We start from the raw sequence: 17,478 nt of genomic DNA, 5'->3' as shown, positions 1-17,478 counted from the left end.
CCCCGCCCCCGCCCCTAAGTGAGACCCTTCCTCTCATTGTCCCGGACCAATAAGATTATTGATTTCTTGGGCTTCCAATCACTGTTAACCTAATCAAACCCTTCCCTGTGCATCTGCTTTTTCAATATAGGTACTGCCTGCCAGGACTTTAGGCCAGTGACCAGTTTGGTTTCTTTTCGTCAGCTTCTCCTCCTGTGGTTCCTCCCTTTTAAAAAACAGCCTATCAGGTCTTTTTTCTCTTTTTGTGTGTGTGTGTGGGGGGTAGCGTCTCATGTAACATACTCCTTCTCACTCTGTAGCATGACCTTGAACTCCTGATCCCCCTGTCTCCACCGCACCTGTCTCTTTCTCATACCTGGCTCCAGGGTCTCCATTTTCGCTGGGCTGCTGAGTTAGGCATTTTTAGGGTTCCCTTGACGCCCCGCCCTCTTCTAGGTACGATCCAATCCCTGAACCTTCTGTGCAACCCCACCTCCTCTAGCTAGGCATGGTCGGAGTCCGTCTAGCTGTGGCCCCGCCCAGCCCCTTAGCCCAATCAGCTCTTGTCCTCCCTCCACCTACCCAATCGCGCCCTCCTCATCCATTCATCGTCTCCTCTCACCCAATCACGTTTACCTTTCCCTCAGGGCCCCGCCCCTGCGGCCCCGCCCCCAGCCCCACCTCCCCGTCTAATGCTGAGCTCAGTGTGCGTTTGGTCGTTCCGCGGGCGCCAGGGGGCCGAGGAGCAGCAGCCGCAACCGGCACCAACGCCGCAGCCGCTCGAGTCTCCGCCGCCGCCGCTGCAGAAGCAGTGCGCGCAACTCGGCCCCGCCGCGTCCCCGGCGGGTACCCCGCTTTCCTGCGGGCCCGGGGGCCGGCGCGCCGAGCCATGCCCCGGGCTGCCGGCGGTGGCCATGGGGCGGCACGGCGGCGGCGGCGGCGACAGCGGTAAGATCGTGATCAACGTGGGCGGCGTGCGCCATGAGACGTACCGCTCCACGTTGCGCACCCTGCCGGGGACCCGGCTGGCCGGGCTGACTGAGCCCGAGGCGGCCGCGCGCTTCGACTACGATCCGGGTACGGACGAGTTCTTCTTCGACCGCCACCCGGGCGTCTTCGCCTACGTGCTCAACTACTACCGCACCGGCAAGCTGCACTGCCCGGCCGACGTGTGCGGTCCGCTCTTTGAGGAGGAGCTAGGCTTCTGGGGCATCGACGAGACGGACGTGGAGGCCTGCTGCTGGATGACCTACCGCCAGCATCGCGACGCAGAGGAGGCGCTCGACTCCTTCGAGGCCCCCGACTCCTCCGGCGCAGCCAACTCCGCCAACGCCGGAGGTGCCCACGATGCAGGCCTGGACGACGAGGCTGGCGCCGGAGGCGGAGGGCTGGACGGAGCAGGCGGCGAGCTCAAGCGTCTGTGCTTCCAAGATGCGGGCGGAGGCGCCGGGGGACCTGCCGGGGGCGCGGGCGGCGCGGGCGGCACGTGGTGGCGGCGCTGGCAGCCCCGCGTGTGGGCGCTTTTCGAGGACCCCTACTCGTCGCGGGCCGCCAGGGTGAGCGCGCTCTCCGAGCACCCTTAACTATCCTAACCCCTCTGCTCCCGGAACACTCCACCTCAAGTCTACCCCCCAACCCCCGGACTCCCCAGTCCTCTGGAAGCCCTTTCCCCCTGCAGCCGGAGTTCCCTGCGCCTCTACAAACACACCCCTCCCGAACCTTCAGCGTCTCTCGGGCCTTCCAAACTCCAACCCACTGCTCCAAGTAATCGTAGATCCTGGGAAATGGCTCCCTAACAGAAAATCTCCTGGAGTTCCCTGACAGTTCACCCCCGCCTTTCCCACACACCCTCTGAGACCTTCAGAATGTCTCAGGCCCTCAGAATGTCCTCAGCCTCTCCAAAACTCAACTTCCCGTTTCTTGAACATCCCGAAGCCATTTACTTATTCCCGATCCTCGGTGTCCCAAGGTTAAAAACACTGCCTCCCGTGTCGTCGTCCCCCCCCCCCAGACTCTCTAAAGTCCCCTCTCCAACTCCTCTTTGAGCACCCCCCTCATTCTCCCTAGGCCTAACTTCTAGATCTCTGTTTCTCTCTAACTTTGGACCTCCTGGCTGTTTGTGATCTTCTGCTCTTAGCTTTCAAAGTTCTAGAAGATCCCCGCCCCTACAGAACCCACAGGGCCTCACTGAACCTCCAAACTACTGGTCAGGACAGTTTCCCCAGGACCTAGCTGCAACGCTGAGTCCGGAGGTGTGTGTGTGTGTGTGAGGGGGGTCCCTTTGTAAACTCCTCTCCCAGATTCTTCTTTCACCCTCTTCACCAACCCCCTGCAAAGGACTTCCCACAGTCAGGACCCACTCCTCTTGTGTCTCCAAAAGGGCCCCCATAGCATACCTCTCCTCTCTAGCGCCCTCAGTATGTGTCTCTTCCCCCCTCCCGAATTGCCCACAGTTGGCAGCGTATCCCTTCCCCCCAACTGCACACTTCTCTGCTTCTGGGATTCCTTCCCATATCCATTTCTCCCTCCCCAGGTACTTTCTCATTCTAAGTGACTTTCAGAAGTTTGAGTTCCCTCCAATCTAGAGACCTGTCTCCTGCTACCCACCACCAAGTCCAGATACTTCTCAGATGTTTTCAATTCCCACCCCCACCCCCTCTTGGGTTCTCTGCTCTCAGCCTTGCCTCCCCTTTCTCAAGCTCTCCCTACAATCACTCCTATATTTGCCTCCCCCGATGTAAACCCAGAATCCTAGAAACCCCTCGATACCCTCAAAGACCTCTCCCGGAAAAGTTTGTAAGCCTCGGTAACTTCCCAGGCTTTCTGGATACCCTCTTGATAGCTCTGGCCAGAGCTATCCCTCTTCCTAAACTTCCTCCGGGTGGGGAGACCCTGGAGGAGGGTGTGTGGGCATAGCCAGGTGGGTAAATTCAGGAAAAGAGAGGGCACTAGCAAAAGTGGGGAACAGAGAGCCACTCCTCCCCCCAATTCTCCCCCCCCCCGCCCCCACCGCGCCGCGTCCTGGGCCGGGAAGGACGCAGAGCCGCAGTGCCGCATTCGGGCTGGGGCGGGGGGGGGGGGGGGGGGGGGGGACCGGAGGCTTCGCATAAAGTTTTAGTCCTGAGAAGCGCTGAATTGGCAACATTTGGGGTTGAGTTGGGGGGAAGGGAAAGAAAGAGGGGCAGGAGGGACATGGCCCCAAATGCTCCTTTTGGCCTCCGAGCATCTCCTCCCCCACTCGATGGCTTGGGGCGCCCTTCCTTCCTGTGACCCCATTGAAGGGTGCTGAGACTGTGAGGAAGTCTTTGGGTGATGGTCAGGCTAGGGGTCCAGAATGGCTACGAAGGTCACTCATTTATTTATTGCACCGATTTATTTACTTATTCTTTATTTGTTTGTTTATTTGAATATCCGCTGTGTGCCCGGTACTTTCCAACCTCCAGGTGGACCTTCTTGCAAGTTGGGAACACAAACCACCTTCCAGCTCAGGGTCCAACCTTCCCGGCTCCGCTTTCCTTTCTTTGTAGAGCCTTGGTACCCTCGGAGTCACTTCAGGGGAAACCAACCCTGCACCTGTGCACTGTAGCGGGTGCCCACCCTTCCTTGGGCTCCTGGGAGGAAGGGGTTAGGCAAATTATAGGCCGGGTGGCCTTTAACTGCGAAGCCGAAGCCATAGGTACTGCGGCTGCGCGCCGGCTTGCGGCGCTTCAGCCTGGAAGGAGTTAAGGCCACCAGGCCACTGCGGCTGCGCACTGCGGCGGGGGAGCTGTCCGTGGTACTGGCCGCCGCTCGCCCTGCTCCGGGCCGGGCCGACCCGCCCCCACTGCAGTACCGCAGCCTGCTGGTTGGGGGCGGGGAGGCCCCAGGCATGCGCTCTGCGGAGACCTCTGGCCTCTTCTCCACTGCAGAGAAACCAAGTCGGTGGTCTATGGTACTGACCACTCTCCTAGCCTACCCTAAGGCCCAGGGCCTACTCACCTCCCAGTTATTAGACTCTGGCCCAAAGTCCAGGCCCCTGAATTCACCTCTCCAGAACCATAACCCGTACCCATCCACAAGGCTTCTCAGTCCTCTTCCCACTTCAAATTCAAATTCCCCCCACTTGGCCCCCTTCTCTGGCCTTTGCTTGAGGTTAAAAGTCCAGACCCACAAGCACATGCCTTTCTCCCACAGCACCCTTCTCTTTCCAACACTGCCCCCCCATCCCTAGGACCTTGACACCCTAGCTCAACTTCTTCCAGATCCTGATCTAGCCCCCTCTTTCTTACTATGTAGCAAGACTCTGGGTCTCCCCCACTTTGACAAAGCATAAGCTACTCACTCCCTAGTTGCTGGACGTTGGCCCAAAGTCTAGGCTCCTGAATTTACCTCTCCAGAACCATAACCCTCCCCACCCACAAGGCTTCTCAGTCCTCTTCCCTCTTCAGCTTCCCCCACATCCACTCTTTCATTCCATCCCCAAACTGCCCCCAGGTCTCTATTTTTCACTTGCTGGGGTCCTTAGACCCCAACCATCTCTGACCCCCTCATCCTTGCCCCAGCTAACGGATCCACTGTACCCTAGTAACAGCTCAGATCTCACTGTGTTCCAGGCACTCAGCCAAGCACTGTTTTTGGAAGCAAGCCCTCTGTACACTCACCAAATCTTCATAACAATTCCATTAAAAAACAAAATTCAGATCCAGAAAGCTTAACCCTTGCTCCAGTTCGACAAATTCAAACCCAGGCTTTTGAGATGGGCCTAGTGGCATGCAGTTCTGTCATCCCAGCTACTCAGGAGGCAGGAGGACTACAAATTCAAGGCCAGCCTGGTCAATTTAGTGAGACCCTGTATCAAAATTAAAGTTAGAGGGCTAGGGATGTATCTCAGGAACCAAGTGCTTATCTGGCTTGCATAAGGCTGTGGATTGCATCCCGAGTGCCACAGAAATAAAGCCCTGTGTCCCCACCTGCCCTCTCCCTTCCCCAGCTCCGTGTGGAGTCCCACACCTCTGAGACATGAGTAGTGTGGTCATCCTTCTCATGCCCATCCCCAAATAGACTATCTGAATCCTCCTGGGGGACTCTGATATGGAACCCAGCAAGTGCTCTTCCCCTGGGTCAGCTGTGGCAATCCTGCCCTGAGCCTCTGTTCCTTTCTCAGAATGGGTTGCTAGAAGTGGCAGAACCAGTAAGTGGGGACACTTAGATTCTCGTGGGATATGGCCCTGAGGTGGAGAATGGGAGGCCATTAGAAGGGTTTTTAGACTCCAGTGATGCAAATGTGTTGGTCACCCCATTCTCTCTCCCATCCTCCTGCAGTATGTGGCCTTTGCCTCCCTGTTTTTCATCCTCATCTCCATCACCACCTTCTGCCTGGAGACACACGAGGGCTTCATCCACATCAGCAACAAGACGGTGACGCAGGCCTCCCCAATCCCTGGGGCTCCCCCAGAGAACATCACCAATGTGGAGGTGGAGACAGAACCCTTCTTGACCTACGTGGAAGGCGTGTGTGTGGTCTGGTTCACCTTTGAGTTTCTCATGCGAGTCACCTTCTGCCCGGATAAGGTGGAGTTCCTCAAGAGCAGTCTGAACATCATCGACTGTGTGGCCATCTTGCCCTTCTACTTGGAGGTGGGCCTCTCAGGCCTCAGCTCCAAAGCTGCCAAGGACGTGCTGGGCTTCCTACGCGTCGTCCGCTTTGTTCGCATCCTGCGGATCTTCAAGCTGACCCGTCACTTTGTAGGCCTGCGTGTGCTGGGCCACACACTCCGGGCCAGCACCAATGAGTTCTTGTTACTCATCATCTTCCTGGCTCTGGGGGTCCTCATCTTTGCCACCATGATCTACTATGCTGAGCGAATTGGTGCCGACCCTGATGACATCCTGGGCTCCAACCACACCTACTTCAAGAACATCCCCATCGGCTTCTGGTGGGCTGTGGTTACCATGACCACCCTGGGCTATGGAGACATGTATCCTAAGACATGGTCTGGGATGCTGGTTGGGGCGCTGTGTGCCCTGGCTGGCGTGCTGACCATTGCCATGCCTGTGCCCGTCATTGTCAACAACTTCGGCATGTACTATTCACTGGCTATGGCCAAGCAGAAATTGCCAAAGAAGAAAAACAAACACATCCCCAGGCCTCCACAGCCTGGCTCACCCAACTACTGCAAGCCTGACCCCCCACCTCCACCCCCACCACACCCCCACCACGGCAGCGGTGGCATCAGCCCACCACCGCCCATCACCCCTCCTTCCATGGGGGTGACTGTGGCTGGGGCCTACCCACCTGGACCCCACACACACCCTGGGCTGCTCAGGGGTGGTGCTGGGGGACTGGGCATCATGGGATTGCCTCCTCTGCCAGCCCCTGGTGAGCCCTGCCCACTGGCTCAAGAAGAGGTGATTGAAACCAACAGAGCAGGTAAGGCTGGGGCAGGACTGGGGGGTGGGGGGACCCGGGGGAAGGTGTCTCTTAGGGTCAGGCAGAGTGGGGTGGGAGGCAACAGCAGACGGAGAAAGGACAAATGGCTGGAAGGCTAGAGAAGAGGCAGGAGGAGCCATAGAGACAGGCCTCCGTGTGCAAGAGAGTTTCTGAAGGTGGAACTGTAGCCAGGCTGCTCTGAGAGGCTCTTGTGAGAGTGAGGCCATAGTGAGAGTGTTTGTAGAAAGAAACTCGGAAACCCAGGTATGGTGGGGCATGCCTCTCATCCCTTGGAGGCACTTGGTACCTCCCATACTTCGGAGGTAAAGGTAGGAGGATCAGGAGTTCCAGGCTAGCCTGAGCTACATGTCCCTGTCTCAAATGAAAGAGCAAGGGAAAGGAAGGAGGGTGGAGGGGAAGAGAGATAGCAGGGCCCATGGCACTCCCTCATAATTCCAACACTGGGGGCTGAGGAAGGAGGGTCAACCCATGTTTGAGGCTATCCTGGGCTACATACATACAGAGACCCTGCCTCAGGAAAACAAGCAAAGAATGGTTTTGAGTGGCTTCCTGGGCCACTAGTCCACTCCCATTCTTAGAGACAATTTCCTAAGAAAGAGATACTCCTATTTGTATTTGAGAAGAAAAGGGAAGAGAGAGAGGGAGAGACAGAAAGAAAAAAGAAAAAGGAATGAGAGCCAGGCATGGCGATGCATGCTTGTAACCCCAGTACTTAGGAGGAAGAGGCAGGAACATCAGGATTTCAAGGCCACTCTGAGATCCATGAGGTCCTGTCTCAGAAAGGAACCCGTGTAAAATCCAGAGTCTCCCCTGACTCCTAGGAAGGCTAGGGACGGGCGCCATTACAGTATGTGACTGGCAGCCTGAGCTGGCAAAAGTAACACTGCCAAATACCACCATGTTTAAGAGAGGGAGACAGATGGAGTGGGCGGTCAGCAGGACAGCGTTCAGGACCCACCTGCAGGCAAAAGGGAGAGACCTGCGAAGACCACGGGCCAAACTTAAGCGGCTTCTGTGGGCAGAACAGTCAGGGTGCAGAGCTGCCAGGCAGGGTCTGCAGAGGACCTGGAAAGACAGGGATCCCCAGAGTGCTCCAGAGAGTTCTTGCTACAGAAGAGTCAGCCAGGTCTAGTGGAGCACACCTGTTATCTCAACTTTTGGGGAGCTAAGGCAGAAGGATGAGGTGAGTTCAAAGCCAGCCTGGGCTGTCGAGCAAGACTTTGTCTCAAATGAATTTTTTAAAATAAGGAGACAGGCCAAGAAGAGGAGGGAGGAGACAAGAAAGCTGGTGGCTGTGCCTGATTTTGCGTGTTGCGTGTGTCCTGGGGGACTCTGTTTCTTGCAGGCAGTGACTTGGGTGTCCTGGAGGAAGGAGGTGAGCCCCCCCAAGCCTTAAGTAGGTCAAGAAAATGAGCTAGTCTGCCCGGCCCCCCATCTTGTTCCCTTAGCCACTGACCCAGTTTCCCATCCATTAAAAATAGATCAAGTCAGAACCTAGGGGACCCCCACCTCACCCTCCCTCACCTTCCCAGCCCTTCCCCACCCTGCCCTTTGCAGCACCCCACACTTGTCCCTAAGCAACCACTTTACAACCCGTGACATCCTCCCTGTCCCCCGCCAGCGCTCGGCACCTTGATGCTGGTTGTGCCCAGCACCCACCTTTTTGTTTTGTTTTTTTGTTCTTTCTTGGGGGGAATCTCACTATGTACCCCAGGCTGGCCTCAAACTCAGAATCCTCCCGCCTAAGTCTTCCGAGTGATGGGACGATAGGTGGGCACTACCATGCCCATTCTGCCATAACCACAGCAGCCCCAGCTACCCTCCCAATACCCAGTCCGGATACTCACGAAGCCCACCTGCCACTTTCTAGCACTCGTCTCTGTCCACACCCTCGATCCCATTTGCCCTCCCCACTCTCCCCAGCCATCTCCCCAGCAACCCTGTATCCCATGCCCCCAGGGTCACTCTTGAATCTCCGTCCCTCCAGTGCCCTTCGCTGTCACCTTCTCCCTTCAGTCTCTGTCCTCTGTCTGTGACCCCTCACCTTGCAGTAGACCCCCGCCCCAATGGGGACCCTGCAGCAGCTGCATTGGCCCATGAGGACTGCCCCGCTATCGACCAGCCAGCCATGTCTCCAGAAGACAAGAGCCCGATCACCCCCGGAAGCCGGGGTCGCTACAGCCGGGACCGAGCTTGCTTCCTTGTCACTGACTACGCCCCTTCCCCTGATGGCTCCATCCGAAAAGGTGAGGTGCCCTCCAGGGGCTCCCCAGAGACCCTTCCTCTCTCCCCAGCCCAGGGGAGGGAGGAGAGGGGATGGGGGAGGTGCCGGACTTTCCTCTGTTTCCCCCTCAGCCCCAAACTGCCTTCTTCCCTGTCCTTCCCCCTCCCCTTGAGCCCCAGGTTTCCTCACCTGTGTTTATTCCATCTCCATCTCCCCCACCCACCCTGACTCTCCGGCCTCTTCCCTCACCCCCCAGCCACTGGTGCTCCCCCACTGCCCCCCCCATACTGGCGTAAGCCAGGCCCCCCAAGCTTCTTGGCCGACCTCAACGCCAACGCAGCGGCCTGGATATCCCCCTAGTGGACGAGCCCCCTTCCCCCTAGGGTAAGTAGTTCCCCACCATGGCCCCTCCTGACTCCCCTTCCCTCCGTACCTCTGACTAACCTCTCTGAGAACATGCTCTCCCACTGACCGAGCCCCTCACCCATGGTGGACAGCTGCACCCAGTTCCTGACACTGACCCCACTGTCACCCCAGGACTTGCCTAGTCCTCACTAACACTCCAGAACTAACCCAGCCCCAACTTCCACCTCTGACCTGCTCACCCCCATCCCCCACCCCACTGCTGACCCTACCTTCACCTGTCTACATCCCTCTCTGGGTATTTTCTATCCAGTCACTACCATGGATTGTGTGCCCGGACACTCTTAAGTGCAGGATGTGAGGGAGCCAGGCGAGTTCTCCCTGATTCTGAGCTGGGTTCACCCTGAGCAGACTTGGTCTCTGAGGGCCAAGTAGAGAACAGATATAGACGTAGCGGAGGAGAGACAGAGACATAAGAACTAGGAAAGCGGGCCAAGCTAGCGGCCAGGAGATGGATAAAGAGAGCAGCTCACGAGGCTGGAAGGAAGCTAGATGATCATCTCGGGACCAGAGGATGGGGACCTAGCTGGAGCCAGGTCTGTGGAGATGAAAGGGTGAAGAGTCGGAGGCCAGTGGCCAGTCAAGAGGGACAGGAAAGCCGAGCGTGGTGGTCCACATCTGTAATCACAGCACAGGGATGCTGGGCCAGGGCCATTGTGAGACTGAAGCTAGCTAGCTAGGGCTACAAAACAAGACCCTGCCCCCACCCCAAATTTCTTGTTGTTTTAGCTACTACACTTTGGGACACAGCAGGGGTAGCTGTTACATTGCCCCACCATGAGGAGGAAAGGACTTTTCTGGCAGGCTCAGGTTCTCTCTGAGCCGCTCCCAGACTTGACGTGTTCTCTCAGTGTGGACAGTGCTATGATTGGGGGTAGGTACCGCCACAGCCAACTTCGGGAAACCTGTCTGAGAAAGTGACATGAGACCTGAAAGGACCAAAGGCCACGTGCACAGGCCCTGGGTGCGGAAAAGCCTGGGGGGCTGGTCCCTTGGCTGTACAGCTCTTCCCTAGAATCCCCCAGAGGGGCTGGGGTGTGGCTCAGTGGTGGAGCACTTGCTTAGCACACCCTAAGTTCTGCTTCCCATACTGCAAAAAACAGGAAGGACAGCATGATTGAACTGGGGGAAGGAAGGGGTGCCAGAGCATCTGGGCCGAAAGCTCAGCGCTGGGCGAGGCTAGCTGCTGCCTTACACATGACTAGAAGTTGCCAGAAGGGGTTTATCTACTACCTACTCATTCCAGAAACAACACAGCACCTCCTTTAGAAATGTACGCACATGAAGAATCCTTACTCTCAGCCTAAGGCTGTATGGAACCTCCATATTCCAAAGACCTCCAGAGAGTGCCAACTGGGAGCAGACAGGCGTGAGAACCTAGGCTCTGGGCTGCTAGTCCAGAGGGGCTGTGTGCCTCTGCCTTCCATGCCATTCCTACACCCTCCCCATCACCTTCCATGTCCATCTCATCAATCCTCCCCCCTTCCTCCCATCTCCCCCCACCCCTGCTTGAACCTAGACCTCTATTCCTTAACCTTTGTTGAGGGGTTCCTGGTGGGATGGAGGGTAAAGCAGAGTGTGTGGGGAAGGCCGGGGACCCCAGTGGGGTGGGTGAGGCCCTTGCTTTTCTTGCATATGATACCAAAATCCATTCACCGAACTCAAATGATGGCCGGAGCTGATGGGGCTGACTGAACTCCCTGCCCCAAGATCTGACCTCCTCATCGGCCTGCCCTCACTCACCCTCTGACCTCCTGATTGCTGTACCCAGCCCATTCCTCCCGCCCTTGGCCCTCCCCTCCCAGGCCACCCCGGAAGCTCCTGCCATATTTGATGTTTCTGGCTGCCCCATTTCACTGCTCCCATCACCCCCCCAGAAAACACCAGAGAGGAGGAAGACGTCCAGGCGTTTCTCCGTCCCCCCAACAGCGAGCCTGTGTTGGGGAGCCCCCCATCTGCCTCCCATTCCCCATCCTTGACTCTCTGTATTTCTGTCCCCAGCTCTTGTCACCGCCTGAGACCTCGCGAGACCCTCGGGTTTCCCCTGTCCCTTCCCCCCAGGTTAGCAATTGGGAATGGTGGGAGGGGGTGTCCCGAGACACTGGGCTTCTGTCCCCCACCCCGGGCACCCTCCTGCAGTTAGAGTATCACCTCCCAGCCTGGGATGCTTAGAAAAGCCATCCCAGTCCCTGGTGCTGGCAGAGAAAACAAAAAAGAAAAAAACAAAAACCTCTCACCCACATGGTCCTGATGTGGGATCCCATGAGCTGTGTGACCTTACTGCTTCCTGTCACCAGCAGATCCCATCCAATTTTGGAATCCTCCACCTTATCCCATGTCCTGGACTCTTGAAAGATCTCCATGCTGAGTGTAATGGCTCATGACTCTTAGTCCAAGGCTACCTACCTACTGAATTTGAAGTCAGCCTGGGCTAAATAGTGAGTTTGAGGCCAGTTTGGGCTACACAGTGAGACTGAGGCCAGCCTGGGCTACATAATTTGAGGCCAACCTAAGCTATATAGTATGTTCTAGGACAGCCTGGGCAACATAGTGCGATTGAGGACAGCCTGGGCTACACGGTGAACTCTTATCACAAGGTCCCAGGGAATCTCCTCCCCCTCCTGCACCAGGCCCCCAGCTCCCCCCCGCGCAGCCCCCTCCACCAGCTGCTGCCTCCACCCCAGCCCCTGCCGCCCACCATCCCACCTCGCCAAATGCTGCCTTTGGGCCTCAGACCAGGGGACCGTGGGAAGGGAGAGAAGAGGGGTGGGCAGGTTGGGTGGGGAGGTTTAGTGGGCACCACCCACCTCCTAATCCTGTCTCTCCCCTTCCCTCTGTCTGCACCTTTCTTGTGGATGCCCACTGACTGCGATTTCTTCACCTCTCTCTCCATCTCCTCGGCCCGCCCATCCTGCCTATGGGTGTCTCTCCTCTCCACCCCTCTCTCTCCCTGTTGGGGTCTCTGTGTGCCCTCACCCTGGCTCCCAACCCCGCGCCCCCCCCCCCCCACCCTTGTCTCTGCTCCTTCCCCAGGTTACGAGAAGTCCCGCAGCCTGAGCAGCATTGTGGGCCTGAGCGGGGTGTCCCTGCGCCTCGCGCCCCTCGCCACTCCCCCTGGCTCACCCCGGGCCACGCGCCGAGCTCCCCCCACCCTGCCCTCCATCCTCTAGTGCTTCCCTCCCCCCTGTGGGGGGACTGGGGGTGATCGGAAGATCAAAAAGAGCTGGGAGTGGGGGGTGGGGAAAGGGTTCTTTTTAAAAAAAAGTCACTAATAATATGCAAAAGAGATGATGCCAGCAGACACCCCCGGCCTCTCACTCCCCACATACTAGAGCCCCCAGGATAGAGGGGGCGGGGCCGGAGCCTGTGCTCCCCCACCTCTCCCTCTCCAAAAAAAAAAAAAAAAAAAAAGCAAACCTCAGGTCTCCATGAGCCATAGAACACCCCTCCCATCGACTCCTGTAAATAACTAAAAGCTGATTCCATCTTGGGGCACCCACCTCAGTTTGCATGCCTCCCGGACCCCCTCTTCAGCAATAAGCCGCCAGGAGCTGCGTGCAGAGAGTTGGAGGGAAGGCCGCTGGGAGCTTCTGGGGTCGGGGCTGGCATTTTAGGGGTTTCCTGATCACTCCCCAAAAGGGTGACCCACCCATCACTAATCGATTCAGGAAAACCAAACAAAAAACCCTCTAGGAACATGTATGGAAAGGAAAGCAGGTTAATCAGCCGCAGCCTTGAGGAGCTCAGCTGCGGGGTGGGGGTTCTGTCAGCTGCTCCCGGGCTTGGAGGACTCCAGCTGGTGCATTCCACCCACGCCCGCCTCCAGGGATCTGCTGCTCCCTCTAGTCACTGCATGGACTTAGCCCTCCAGGCCCAGAACCCTCCACCCCACCCTGTCTCCACTCTATCCCAGAACATGAGACTAGCACCCTAAACTTCCGGAGATTGACCCTGGCACCCTGCACTCCCATCCCCGCGCACGCCGGCGCCCCACACTCCACACCTCCATCATTCCACTCATCCACCACTGACCTGGCCTGCATCGCAGTGTTCTTCCACCCTCCCAGACCCTTGTATTCCTCAGCTCACTTTCAGCCTCCAGGACCTGACAGTCCTCATGGCCCAAACATTGCCCAGACACACCCATATACATTAAGCTCACCCCCACACCCCACACCCCGACAGCTCCAACCTCCTGACATCACACTCCTCAGTCCCAGGCGTCTCTGATGCCAGACCTTCCTGAACAGGCTCAGCCTGTCTGATTCCAGGGAGCTCCCACCCCATCCAGCATCTGTCTAGGCAGCCCCTTCCTCAAAGCCCCTTTCACCGAGATGGTGCCAAAACACACAGTTTCCCAGAGTGTGAGACTCCTGTTCCCTGTTCCCTCTTCGTGTGCTGTAGTTTGCAGAGTGCACAAACGACCAAGTAGTTAAAACATGGACGCGCCAGGCACAAGCGCATACCTGGCTAGTGCGTCCTGGCAGCGCAGCAGTTGGGTGTTGACCTTGAAAGCAAGTTAAGGACAGTCAAGCACACAGCTTGCCTAATGTGCTAAGGTCCCCGGGGTTCAATCTCCGGCAACCCCTCTTCCCCTAAAACAGCCCCAAAGTGATCATAGAAGCTGTGGTCCACGTGGTAGGAAAAGAGGACATGCCCACCTGGGCTAGGACCTCAGCCTGCCCTTCCCAGCGTTCCTTGTCCACCACGTGCCACGTTCGTGGTGGAAAACTTTCTCAAATCCCATCTTGGCTCCAGTATGCTACCTCCCCCAAGCCCAGAGACCACACTGGTCCCAGAATCCTAAACTCCCCTTTGGAGCAGGGTGGTCAGCAGAATTAGCAATCTCTCCCTTGTTCCCACAGCCTCAGGTTACCCTCCCACCGCCACCAGAGTGTCGGTGGGAGTGTCCTTGGGCCCAATTCTTGATGCAACGATTCCTATGCAAGGGGCATTTTGAGTCCCCCGCCCCCAGCCTTCCCTTGGGACTTTAAACCCTGGTGAGACAGGGGTTGAGGGGTGGGGTGGGATGTGGTAGGGGCAGGGTAAAGGGCTAGGGGACTCCAGACACCAGGGTATGGGGTGAGGACTCCTAATATTGCCAAAGGGTTCAACTTCTTTAAATAGCCCCTATTATCTCGCCCCCCCCCCCCAGGCTCCCGTCCCTCAAAAGAGACAAATGGGACGGGGAAAAGGGGTAAGAGTCCTTTTTGAAGGATACCAACCACTTCCCACTGTCTCTTCCTGCTCTCCAGCTTCCCACACGTATTCAGCTTTTTAGTTAAGCTTTAAAAAAAAAAAGCTACCATCATTATAAATGTCTACAAAACGTGATTTTTGCCCCCTTCATATCTCCCAATTTACCAAATAGTGTGGGGTTCGGGGAGGGAGAGCCAGGTCCTGGTCTCCCTTTTCCCCATGGCCGCCAGGGTGCCTGCAACTGCACGCATGCGCTGCATGACGCGCCCCCACACACACATACACACACGCACACACGCATGCGTCGCGCACCCCTCCTGCGCTGGTGGGGGGACGCACGGACTTAGGGCTGGGGGCGGGGCGATGGGGAGGAATGATTGGCAGGGGGCAAGGGGGTCTTCCTGAGCTCAGCAGCTCCCCTCCTTCCCCATACACTCACAGCAATAAGTTTCTCTACTTCTAGTGGGCAGACGGGCCTGGCCTGGCCTGGCGCGGGAGGGGCTGGCCAAGGGGCGCTCTCAGGGATGGGGGCGGGTCCTGAGTCTGGGGGAGGGGAGGTCTGCAACTGGTGCTAACGGCGGGTCTTCCTGGCCCACCCGCAGGCAGGGAGGGAGGGGTCGGTAGGCTCCTCCCCCAAGCCTCCCCCACGCCCACCCAGGGTGCATGAACCACCCATGCAGAAGCTGCCGCATGTCAGCCCTCCCCCACAAAAAAACAGTGTCATGCCCCTCCCCAGCCCAATAAATGATTCCTTTTCATTTAAAAGTGGCTTTTCTGATTTGCATTTGGGGTGCACAGAGGTGGGAGCTGGGCTGGGTGATGCCGGCCTATCATCCCTCTCAAGGGGTAGGGGGAACACAGCCTGGGCTGGGAACAAACTTTCCCAGAATCCCCCAGTGAGGGGCTGGGATGTGGCTCAGTGGCAGAGCTCCTGCCAAGAATCCCCCATGGGACCTGATCTTTTGGCGTCCTTGGGCACTGGGGCAAGTGCTGGCCTTGCTTTCCTTGATGACAAACATGAACAGCCCTCTTAACAGGAATATATGAAAGAATATACAGGACTTGAGTCCTAGAACCCAGGGAGAGTGTCCTAGGTATGCAAGATGCTTATAACAACTATGTCTTCCTGTGGGATTACCAACTCTGAAGCCAGACTGGAGTCTGGGTCCTGGTTCACTCTTCTGTGTGCCCCGAGGCTAGTTACTAACACTCAGAAAGGGCCAGAAAGATGTACTTCATTCCCTCAGCAATTGCTCAAAGACGCTGAGGAGACGATGGTTTGCCCAGCACATAGTGGAACACCTTTACTTTGTACTGTACAGTAAATACCGACCCTAGGGAGGATCTCACATACTATAGCAGCCAAGGAAGCCCCTCGCACTCCGGTCCCCAATTAAGAACACAGCCATGGTGAAGGATCCAGTCAGGTGTAGTTTATTTCTTCAGTGCCTGGAGCATGAGGGACCTGAACACTACCCTGTGAGCACATGGACCTTCCCCCACCCCAAAAAAGAGGGCAGGACACTGGGAGGTGATGGAGGCTGCCTGCAGGGGACAGGCGTGCTGAAAATAGGAGCAGACAGGACATCCTTGCCATCCATGCTCATTCTGTCTCCTTAACAAGAGTGGCCGTTCTTGCCTCCCTGGCACCCGGCTCCTTGGTTTAGGGCCTTGATTTGGAGCCCCAGTGGGCGGGGGTCCTGGGGTCCCAGTAGGGTTCGTCAATGCCAAGAAAAGTGCCAGAGGGCAGCATCATTTCAAAGTGCAAGCCAGGAGGGACACTGGGACAGCCCCTGTCCTTGGGGCATCTAGGGCAGACTGGATCACTGGGGTGTGGCGGGGGGTGGAGCCTCAGGTTCCTGGGGTGGTGCAGGCCCAGATTCCGCCCCTTCAGCCTCCTCCTCGTCAGAAGCCACGCCCTCCTCCAGCCTGAACACTTGGCGCACAGTGCGGGTGGTGAAGGTGAGTGGGCCACGCCTGTGGGAAAAGAGTCCATAAGTGATGGGGGGCCAAAGATGCAGACAGGGACACGAGAAGCTGAGGTCAAAGGCACCTGAGGGAGGGGACTGAAAAGCGCAGGTTCGGGAAGACAGGGCAGTCATAGCCTCCTCCCCACCCCAGGGTCCCATCCCCATGCAGGCCAGGTCTTACTCTCCTCTTTTGGGTGGCTTACCGGAGCCTGTTCCTCAGCGTGGTCACCTCCCGGTTCATAGACTCCGCCGACTCTGTGACATCCTCCAGTTCCCGTTGCAGCCGCCGCCGGCCAGCCTGCGCCCGGGATGCTTCCTCCTCTGCTTCCTCCAGCTGCCGCTTGAGCTGCTTCAGGCGGAGGTTGCCTTTCTCCAGCTGAGTGGAGGAGGGGACCAGCTCATTCTCATGATGCCCCCCAGTGCCTAGTAGTGGGGACCTACTGAGACCTTCACAGTTATGGCAACAAAATATGCACAAGACAGCTGGTTGTTGGGCAACCGAGACTAGGCTGCCAGCAATCCAAGGAGCAGAGGACACCTAACCTTCCCAGTGAGATTCTGCCCCCCATCCATTGCCTGTGGTCTTTGGGGTTCAAGAGCATATAGGAGGCCCGAGGGAAGGAGACAGGGCTGAGCCTCAGGGGCTGCAGGGTTTGTGAGCCCATCACTCACGCTGGGGTGAGATTTCTTGGTGCCGCAGCTATCTTTGAGTCACTCAGGGTCCTGTAAGTGACCCCAATACACTCACTGGCTTACCAAACTGGCCTGGTGGAATTAGTTCCTTGACCTGTCAGGGCTCTGTCTGGTATGAACATGTGGCTCCTTGGAAGTCATGTGACAGCATTGGAGGGGCGCCAGCACACTCAGAGCAGCACCCCCCAGCTCTCCTTTGGCTCCCCAGGACTGCTGGGTAAGAGGCCAGACCTAACATAAACTCCCTCATGTCCATGTCTCTGATGAAGCCAGAGACCACATCAAATTCACCCTGATCTCCCCAGACACTGCCACCTCTCTCCAGGGTGAGAACACACACACATCATGCGACTTCGTTTGTCTCATGTAGTGTAGGCTGGCCTTGAAATCCGTGTGTAGCTAAAGATGACCTTAAACTTCTGGTGGTCCTGCCTTCATCTCCCAAGTGCAATGCTGGGGATCAAAACCAGGGTCTTGTGCATGTTAGGTAAGCACTCAACCAACTGAGCCACATCCCCAGCCTGACTTCATTTCTTATATTCCTCTCTCTGACTATACTG

The 17,478-nt window shown here is 57.2% G+C and overlaps 2 protein-coding genes across 6 annotated transcripts in view; one reads left to right on the top strand and one right to left on the bottom strand.

Annotated features, from left to right (window-relative positions):
* The first annotated feature begins 670 nt into the window (after positions 1-670).
* Kcnc3 (potassium voltage-gated channel subfamily C member 3) lies at positions 671-14,390 on the top strand. Its single transcript, XM_052714256.1, is given in 8 exon segments — positions 671-1,535; positions 5,281-6,388; positions 7,755-7,784; positions 8,464-8,655; positions 8,890-8,909; positions 8,911-9,017; positions 11,058-11,117; positions 12,090-14,390. Coding segments are annotated over 8 exon segments (2,553 nt in total). The 5' UTR covers position 671; the 3' UTR covers positions 12,262-14,390.
* A 1,276-nt stretch (positions 14,391-15,666) lies between these two features.
* The window catches only part of Myh14 (myosin heavy chain 14), a 63,018-nt gene continuing 61,206 nt past the window's right edge, over positions 15,667-17,478 (bottom strand). For all 5 annotated transcript variants that reach the window (XM_052714251.1, XM_052714254.1, XM_052714253.1 and 2 more), the window contains 2 exons: positions 16,429-16,601; positions 15,667-16,232 (listed from right to left, as the gene is read on the bottom strand). In XM_052714251.1, coding sequence (XP_052570211.1) covers positions 16,079-16,232; positions 16,429-16,601 — 327 coding nt within the window. In that variant the 3' untranslated portion in view covers positions 15,667-16,078. The remainder of the gene's footprint in view (positions 16,233-16,428; positions 16,602-17,478) is intronic.

This window comes from Peromyscus californicus, unplaced genomic scaffold (genome assembly GCF_007827085.1).
Source record: "Peromyscus californicus insignis strain IS unplaced genomic scaffold, ASM782708v3 Scaffold_4__1_contigs__length_199733344, whole genome shotgun sequence".
NCBI lineage: Eukaryota > Metazoa > Chordata > Mammalia > Rodentia > Cricetidae > Peromyscus > Peromyscus californicus.
Note: the sequence above shows the minus strand (reverse complement) of the source record. Positions and strands in the feature narration are given on the sequence as shown.